Below are 10,078 nucleotides of genomic sequence, written 5' to 3'. Positions count from 1 at the left end.
CAGCCCAGGGCATGTGTGCAGGTATCACCTGGTCTTCTTTGCCCTGCAGGATTGGAAATTAATATAAGAAAATATTGACATTCTGCCTATTGTTATTTCTGTGAGTAATATTTATTGCTGACTCAGGAGTCTTGCATCTTTTATCAGTACAATGGACTGAATGTTTATGCCCTGCTTAAATTCATATGTTGAAATCCTAACCCTCAAGATAATGGTATTAGGAGGTAGGATCCATGGGAGGTGTAATGGTTAATTTTAGATATTAACTTGACTGGATTAAGCGACACCTGGATAGCTGATAAAGCATTATTTTTATGTATGTTTGTGAGGGCTTTTTCCAGTGGAATGAATAAAGAATATCACCCTCATCAATGCATCATCCAGTCAGTTTAGGGCCCAAATAGAACAAAAATGTAGTGGAAGATTTGCTCTCTCTGAGCTGGGACATCCAGCTTCTCTTGCCCTTAGATATCAGTGCTTGTGGTTCTCAGGCCTCTGGACTCATACTGAGGCTTAGACTAGTGGCTCCCCTGGTTTTTGGGCTATCGGACTTGGACTGAATTATACCATTGGCTCTCCAGTGTGCAGACAGCAGATCGTGGGAGTTCTCAGCCTCCATAATCACATGAACCAATTTTTATAATAAACCTTCTTAGGTATCTATCTATTCATTTATCCTACTGGTTCTGTTTCTCTGGAGAATCCTGATTAACACACCATTGTATAGTGGCTCATAATTTATTTAACCAGACTCCCATTGGTAGTTCCAGTTTTTGACTGGTACAAACAATGCTACAGTAAATCTTCTTGTATAGATACCTTAATGGATATATACCTGCAAACTAAAAACATTCTCAGATATGTGCTGAAGTGTTTTGACCCCATGGATTGGTTGGGAGCCAGAGGCTGATTTTATAGTACTAGGTCAAAAATGTTTTTGAAAAATAAACAAAAGATATTAAATAGTATATTTAGTATGGCCTCATTTTGAATACATGAATAAGTAGAAGTCTGGAGGAAAGCTACAGAAATATTAGCAGTGGTTAATTCTGGGTTATGACCTTTATTCCTCTTTATAATCTTTCATATTTTCTGATATTTTTTGCACTATGCATGCATTACCTTTGTAATCAGAAGGGCAAAAAAGTTACTAAAATTGAGAGGCAGTATGTAACAAAGCAAGGGCAGAAAATGGAATGTAGACACAAGACATCAAAAGATGTGAATTAAAGGTTTCATGTCAAAGAAATGATGTGACAGATTTTAATTAAAATTGTTGGAGGCAGGCTTAGTATTTCTTGAGTTCAGGGGAAAGAAATGCTTCCCAATAGAGCAAATGTGGGGATTAGCAAACAGAGATACACATTTATTCTTTAATTCGTTCTGCATTCTTATTTTTTTCTTATATTTACTAATCCATTCTATTTCTCTGCTAGTTACTGTATACCTAATCCTGCTTTAGATGCTATATCAGATGCAATATCAAGAACAGGTAATAATATGTAAAGCAACTAATAATATGCTTGATAGTAATTTTACCTAGAAATGGCTCCCAGTTTGTGGTTAATTGAGGACATTATTTTCTGTTTTACTGTTCTTTTGATCATCTTTATTACTCACTATTCTGTTTTCTACAATTGTGTGGATTTGTGAAAGAATGCCGACATAAAATGAAGAGTCATTAATTCAGCCACATGCTGATCAAATGAGTGTCTTGCAGAGAAATTAAGGTGAGTCCCTTGACACTTTAGCTGCTGATTTTTGAAAAAAATGCAGGTGTGCATAAAATGATTTATTGATTAACAGACAGCTAGCAGTTTAAATGGAAATTTCCCCTTAGCTAGCCGTTTATATGAAAATGCGTATGATGTGTATGATGACAGCACTGAATTTGCACATTTTCTGGTTAGCAGTTGATATGGTTTGGATGTTTGTCCCTTCCAAATCTCATGTTAAAATTTGATCCCTAATGTTGGGCCAACATTAGGGGCCAGGTGGGAGGCGTTTGGATCATGAAAGTGGATCCTTTAAAAACTTCTTGGTGCCACAGCAAAATAAACTATCATCAGAGTGAACAGGCAACCTACAGAATGGGAGAAAATTTTTGTAATCTATCCATCTGACAAAGGGCTAATATCCAGAATCTACAAAGAACTTAAGCAAATTTATAAGAAAAAAGCAAACAACCCCATCAAAAAATGGGCAAAGGATATGAACAGACAATTCTCAAAAGAAGACATTTATGCAGCCAACAGACACATGAAAAAATGCTCATCATCACTGGTCATTAGAGAAATGCAAATCAAAACCACAGTGTGATACCATCTCACACCAGTTAGAATGGTGATCATTAAAAAGTCAGGAAACAACAGATGCTATAGAGGTTGTAGAAAAATAGGAACACTTTTACACGGTTGGTGGGAGTGTAAATTGGTTCAACCATTGTGGAAGACAGTGTGGCAATTCCTCAAGGATCTAGAACTAGAAATACCATTTGACCCAGAAATCCCATTACTAGGCATATACCCAAAGGATTCTAAATCATTGTAAGATAAAGACACATGCACACGTGTTTATTGCGGCACTATTCACAATAGCAAAGACTTGGAAGCAACCCAAATGTCCATCAGTGATAGACTGGATTAAGAAAATGTGGCACATATACACCATGGAATACTATGCAGCCATAAAAAAGGATGAGTTCATGTCCTTTGCAGGGACATGGATGAAGCTGGAAACCATCATTCTCAGCAAACTATCGCAAGGACAAAAAACCAAACACCGCATGTTCTCACTTATAAGTGAGAGTCGAACACTTGGACACAGGGAGGGGATCATTACACACCGGGGCCTGTGCGTGGTGGGGGTCTGGGGGAGGGATAACATTAGGAGAAATACCTAATGTAGGTGACGGGTTGATGGGTTCAGTAAACCACCATGGCACGTGTATACCTATGTAATAAAACTGCACGTTCTCCACATGTAACCCTGAACTTAAAGTATTAAAAAAAAGAACAAAAACTTCTTGGTGCCATCCTGGAGGGTAATGAGTGAGTTCTCATGCTATTAGTTCCCCTGGGAGCTGTTGTTAAAAATAGCCTGGTCTGGCACCTCCTCCCCAGTCTTTGCTTCTTTTCTCGCCATGTGATGCCTGTTCCCATCGCCTCCCACTGTGAGTGGAAGCTCCCCGAGACCCTCACCAGAAGTAGATATTGGTGCCATGCTCCTTGTACAACCTGTAGAACTGTAAGCCAAATAAATCTCTTTTCTTTATGAATTACCCAGCCTCAGGTATTCCTTTATAGCAATCCAAAATGGACTAAGACAGAAGTTGTCAAATTTAGACCTTCACACTTAACCTCTGTAGCAGGGAACTATTTTCTATTAATATTCTTTTTTAAACCTCTTCTCACCAGTAAAAATGAGTGTCCTGATTTTCACGGATGCCATCTTGTGTCTTCTCTTCATTTGAGTCTTTTGTGTGGGTAACGTTAATGAGTCCCTCTGACTCTGTCATGACATATCTGACCTAGTACTCTGGAAAGAATATATCCTTTGAGTATACAGAAAGTCCTGGTAGGTCAGGAAGCATTTTAGTTTATTCAAGTGGAGACATTCAGCTCATGCTGGGAGAAGTTAGTTTATTTGTTAAGTTTGTGGTGAGACTTTAAATTCTCACATTAAGTTTGACAGAGTAGTTGATGATATTTGGTCATGTTTTGGCTTCCTAACAGCCTCTGGCTGACTTAAAAATAAATCATTACAGACAGACCATTAAGTTTTATGAACTATGAATGTGCTTAAAAGCCCATTTTAATGAAATGCTCTAAGTTTCTCCATGGGCCATTGCTTTTACCTGAGCCATGACTACATTTCAAATCCTGCTGACCATTTCAAAGGTGATTATTCCACTCAGATGATAGCATGACTGGTGCCTTTGTAAAGCATTTGACTGTGTTTGACCTCACAGCGAGGTGAGTTTGAAAACTTTGGTAGTATTATGGCAGTTCCCCCTTATCTGCGGGGATACGTTCCAAGACCCTCAGTGGATGCCTGAAACTGTGGATAGTACCAACCCTATATATACTAAGTTTTTTCATATACACACATAGCTATGATAAAGTTTAATTTATAAATTAGGCAGAGTATGAGATTAACAACAATAGGAAGGTAGAACAATTATAACAATATAATGTAATAAAAGCAAAATAAGGGTGATTTGAACCCTGTACTTCTATTGCACTGCAATATTGCAACAGTGATCCGATAACTGAGATGGCTTCTAAATGCCTAATAGGTGGGCAGGGTCTACAGCACGGATACACTGGACGAGGGATAATTCATCTCCAAAGCAGGATGGAGCTGAATGCTGTTCAATTAAAATCTTGTGAATTATTTCTGGAATTTTCCATTTAATATTTTTGGACCTTGGTTGGCCATGCGTAACTGAAACCACAGAAAATGAAACTATAGATAAGTGGTGGTTGGGGGGGACTACTGTACTGAGTATTTGTTAGCTAAGTATTTGTAAAACTTTTGGTTATGGTGTGTGATTAAATTCCTTCTGACTGCATAAAGGCTATGGTCTATGAAAACTGATGATTAAAAAGATTGTTTTTTGTTCACAACATTTATGATTTATTTATTTTTATTTAAGTTTTTCTTTTTTAGAGATAGGGTCTTTTATGTTGCCTAGGCTGGCCTCGAACTCCTAGCTTTAAGGAACTCCCGGGTTCAAGCGATTCTCCTGCCTCAGCCTCCATAGTAGTTGGGACTACAGGAACATGCCATGGTGCCCAATCTACATTTTTTAAAAAGTGAACTTTGTTTCCTCTAAAACAATAACTTGCCTCCAAATTTTTTTTATTATTATGCACAAGGTGACGTAGATTCTTATTTTATAAAATCTGGAAAAAAATGGAAAGGAGTTTATCATGGTGGTTAGTAATTGAGTTTCTGTTCTGGTTGCACTATTTAAAGCTGCGTGATACTATTTTAGGTACCTAGATCCTCTGAGATTTCCTTTAAAATGAGAACAGCACCAGTATCATAGGTTATAAGTTACCATATATCTCTATATATGTATGAAAATGTATTGCTATTGTTGTTTTCACTGATATTTATATAGCAACTAGACTAGGCATCAAATTATTTTACAAACAGCCTTATTATGGTTTCTCTATTCATTGGAAGCAGCATAGATGAGGAAGTTGCAGGGCCTAGGAATTTGATATTGATAAAGAAGCCCCATTTTCTTTCTATTTTCAATTATCTGGGTCCCCTCTCTTTTTTCTCCTTTGCTTAAAAAATACACCTTACCCACAAACCCTCTTTATCAAGACTCAGCATGCTTCAAGGTGACTTTATGGCCTTTGCTAAGACCCCCTGACCAAAGACCATCAGAAACACAGCTACAGTAAAAATAAAAGGGTCAAATTTAATAGTTTGCCTCAGCAGGGAAGCATGCACACCGTGGATGAACCTTGGGAAGTTCATCTTCCATTTACCCTTCTGTAACTTCCCTTTGGAAGTTAGAGAAGGGTAAATCTAGAGTTTTGAGGACTAGAGTTAGTCACCGAATAGTCCTGATGGGGACTAGTAGAATTTGTCAGCTAGGGTGAGCCTGTGTCTTATCTTGGAAGATAGGGCCCGAGCAAGTTGCTGTTAAAGAATCTGAGCTTAGACTGTTTTCTTGATGCCACAATTTGGTCCAGTTTTGCAAGCTGTGAGTTCTGTTCCAATTCTCGGTTACCATCTTCTGGTCATTCTTCAGTCTAAACTGAAGGAGAGACCATTGTCTCTGGGACATGATCTATCAGATCTGCACTATTGTCTGGAGTCTGTTGATTAGAAGATTGCTCAGAGAATGTCATCTGCAGTTGAACTAGAGTTAGTCCCTCATGTTTCTTTCGTTGCAGAATGACCTGTTGCATCATCTGGTATGCCAATGACTATACCGCAGCATTTCAGACTCTGGAGACATATACCTGGCACCTGCCAGATGGCAAAACTAGGACAAGGATTATTATTACAGTTTGAAACATGCCCGTAACTGATTTAGATGTCCCTTTAATTTTGATATGGATTGTTTGACTTTGCCAATACCTGAGTAATTAGTCCTTAACCCAGTGGTTTGTTAGGGGTAAAGTTCTTGAGATTACCATGATTAAAAATGGAGATGTCTACTAACAATTAATTTATAACCTTAATCCAGCAGGAACAAAACAATGCAATGCAGCACATGGTAATCAGTGGTTTCTGCCTCTGGAGAGGTTTGTTTTCAAAGTACTGGGTGGAAGTCATCTTCAATACTCAGGCTGAAAAGTCCTAGAAATCATCATTCAATCACAGGAGACTCTTCATGGTGCTGATGTTAATGGTGCCTAGGGATTACTCCCCTGTAGTATTAATAGACCAGGGTACCTGGTATAATCCTTTATTGAGGTTCTTTTGTTATTACTTCTACTATGGAAGATTCAGACCCTGATCTTAAGCTTATGGCAGGGCCTTTTAGGTGAATATAAGGAAAAAGCAGAGATCATTTTCCATAATATGATTAAATGGCTCTGATTATTTTTTGTAATAAGTAACAACATTAGAGTGAAGGGGAGTGGAATTCTATAATAATTAATAATACAAAATGCTCTTATAAGAACTTAGTCCTTATAAGATTTTCCTAGAATTAGAACATGTTATGGACTGTGAAGGTATTGACAAATCTCTAGGCCTTCAATTTATCTCCAAAAGTATACTACGAATGTTACCAGTTGACAAGTATGTTTTAACAGAAAGGCAAAAATATTTTGTATATAGTTATTATATCAGCCTTTTATGTGAACATGTGTGTTTCTTTATATCTGAAAGGCATGTGACTATTGGAACATATTTATATTAACTCATTCTACTTTTATATAATCTTGGAAGTCTGAATTTTTCTTTTGACTTTACCCTCCTGAGGAAAATAGAATTTATCTTATGGAAAAATTTTTTTCAAGGTAACTGTGCCAACAGTTTGAGTAAACTTGGAAGATTCTGCAATGAGTAAACACTGCCCTATAGTCTTGGAAGAAGACTCAAACTTTTTACTCAAACTAATTGTTTACATCTTTTAATTGGTAATAAATTCAATTGAATATGCGTATAAGCTTTGCAAGCTTCATTCCCACTCAAAAATAACAAATATATTCAGGTTGCTTTTTAAATTTAAAAAGTGAATATGTTGAGTCAGCTCTTGATTAATATTTGTTGATTGAAAAATACTGCCCAAAATTTACAAGTTGCTGATATTTTTGAGCAGAGAAACCAGATCATGAACCCAATGGTTTTAAAAGCCTAATTTTATTTTTTTTTCCTTCTCTATTTGCTATCCAAGTTCCAAAATTTGTTATTTGCTACTCAAGTGACAGTGTTAGTAAAATGTGAAATTTGTTCTTATAATAACATGGAACCATTTCAGAAATAAGTTTAGTTTTATCTTGACATTTGTTTGACAATGGGAGACCATTATTGGATTGCAGGCTCACATCTGTCTAAGTTATTGTCTAATTAACCTGAAATATGCTTGCAGAGGCATAATTTTCTCTATATCATTGTTTCCCAACTTTTTTTTTTTATCACAAAGAGGACACATTTTTTTAAATTGACAACTCAATCTCTACATACATACAGTATTGCATGAATTATAAGTGGATCAACAATCATATTATTGATACAAACTCATGAGCATTTGCATAAAACTACTGCTCCAGGTTTTGGTGTGTTTTGTGCCAGCTACTTTAGTGAATAAACTAAACATAAAGGAACTCAGTTACTTGAATTCATGAGAATCAGCTTTCAAAAAAATCATATATATCATCTCATAGAATACTTAATATGTCAAACCCAGGAAAATCAGTAATGAAGTGACAAAAGGGACACTTTTAAAGAAAAGTTGGTGATAAATATGTTAGGCTAAAATACTAAGAACTTTAGCAACTGGACCGAGGAACCAGAAAGTGTATGCACACTGGGAATTTTAACAAAAGATCCCCATGTTCTCCTGCACAGTGAGGACCACATTCCAAAAGCAGAATTCTGGGTTGCTACAATGTCATCTCTCCTACAAACCACTGTTTCAAAGGTGAAAGAAACAAGAGGTAATTCACATAAAAAGGTTTTAAAATTCTTCCCACTCAAAATAAAATAAAAATAATATAACCTCTATCAAATTATAAAGAAATTCTATTAAAATGTTGACCACATAAAGCAGTCAGACCATTTGCCTTCGCTGACTGCCTCAGAGGGCTGAGCATGTGTCACCTACAAGGAAGGGGAGAGAGGGGTAGAGTCCCTACTCTCCCCCGGCCTGTAGAGTCAGGGTGGAGAGGAGCCCTTTGGCTTCCCTGGGGTTTTGTTTCCTCACATAGGGAATTGAGGGAGGTGGGATAGATGGCTTTAAGAGACTCCTCAACTAAAAGAATCAAAGTCAGCTTGAGATCCCATCTCTGAACAGACATATAGGGTGGCAAAAGAAATGGATTAAAAAACAGGTGGATGACGTCTTTCTCACTTTTTGATACCATCACTCAGAACTAATCTGTACTATAGTTGAAGAAAATCTTTGCCTGGTACTATTAAAGGGTATGCAATGAGGCAGCTGACAATGAAATTTTTCATAAAAATGTATAAAAAGGCTATGTTAAGTTCGGGTGGAAAAAACAATGCGCCACCATATTACTACCAGCAGTCAGGCCGTCCTGTCTCGGATTTTAGGAGTCGCCGATCTGGTTGGGAGAAATGCTGAGGGATGCTCAAGCCATTCAGTAGCGATCTAAGGAGTGCACACAGTTCAGGAAAGGGATAAACGTGTCCAGGAAGGCAACTTTAATGAAACTGGTTCTAAAACAAAGGATGCAAGAGATCTAAATGATCCAAAAAGAGTGATGACTTCTCATTTTGTCACCTACAGAGAACACAAATATCATTTCTTCCGGAACCCAACACACTGGCTTCATTTTCAAGATGTATCACTTTATTTTCCAGCACGTGACAGTCACATGATTTCTGCAGTGAGCCCCAAAGCTTCCACGAGCTTTCCTGGAACCTACAGCCAGAAGAATCCTGAGATTTCGAATATTAAAGCTTTCTCCACAGCCACAAGTCCCTTTGATGTTTGGGTTATTGAACACAAACTCACTGGATAATTTGTCTTCAACATAGTCCATTTCTGTTCCTAAAAGTGTTAGCTGTGCTTTCTTTTCGATGAATACTCTGACTCCATCTTGAATAAATTCTTTATCAGAATCTCCTTTTGTCTTTGTATATTCTAGAGTATAAGAAAGGCCATTACAGCCCCTGGTTCGGACACCAACTTTTACACCTACATGCTCAGGCTTATCTTTAAGAAGTTGTTTTATCGTGTTTACTGCTGAAGGTGTCAGGGTGAGGGCTGCCCGGGTGGGCTGCAGCTTCCTCTTGCTCACAGCCCGGGCAGTTGCCCGGACTAAGGAAGGCGACATTTTCGCCGTCCCGGCGCCCCGGTGCCTCGGGCCGGAGGTCGGCTGCCTCAGCCTCTCTCCACGGACACGGCGGGCGCATTGGTTTCCCAACTTTTAAATTGTGCCTCTCATTAGCAAAATAGTTTGACAATGTCTCTCTCTAAAATGTGTGCATATTCCTTTTTTCTTCAAATCATATACATATAGTACTGTTATTCTGTATATTAAATACTAAGAAAGTCTAATTTCTAATTTTTGAGATAAAAGTATGAACAGAAATTCTATTGTTTTAAAATTTTCTGGAGTATGTAACTCCACTTTGGAAACTGTAGTCCTATATTTCTGATTTGTAATAATTTTCCTGCTCTAATATTTCTTTGGGATACAACTTTTTTTCTGTCATTTGAACACCATGGAGCAGTGGCTCTCATCTGAGGGCAGAATCTGACGGCAGTTGCCTAAGAACTAGTTTAAAAAGGCCTGTCCGTCATCCTGATCCACCTCCCCCAGGATCACTGTATTCACCACCCAGCTACTCCATCTCATGAAGACGGTGACTAGTAGTAGCAACATGGCCTTAACATACCTTACCTGGGTAGCAA

General features: G+C 37.8%; 1 protein-coding gene across 1 annotated transcript; it reads right to left on the bottom strand.

The window, feature by feature from the left end:
• Positions 1 to 8,927: 8,927 nt before the first annotated feature.
• Positions 8,928 to 9,523, bottom strand: LOC100974839 (iron-sulfur cluster assembly 1 homolog, mitochondrial-like). The gene has a single exon (XM_034960041.3). The coding sequence runs from the start codon at positions 9,495 to 9,497 to the stop codon at positions 9,006 to 9,008; it is 492 nt and encodes a 163-aa protein (XP_034815932.2). The 5' UTR covers positions 9,498 to 9,523; the 3' UTR covers positions 8,928 to 9,005.
• Between the last annotated feature and the right edge of the window lie 555 nt (positions 9,524 to 10,078).

The sequence above is a fragment of the Pan paniscus genome, chromosome 4, assembly GCF_029289425.2.
Source record: "Pan paniscus chromosome 4, NHGRI_mPanPan1-v2.0_pri, whole genome shotgun sequence".
Lineage (NCBI taxonomy): Eukaryota > Metazoa > Chordata > Mammalia > Primates > Hominidae > Pan > Pan paniscus.
The sequence above is the reverse complement of the archived record's forward strand: the minus strand, read 5'-3'. Positions and strand labels throughout refer to the sequence as shown.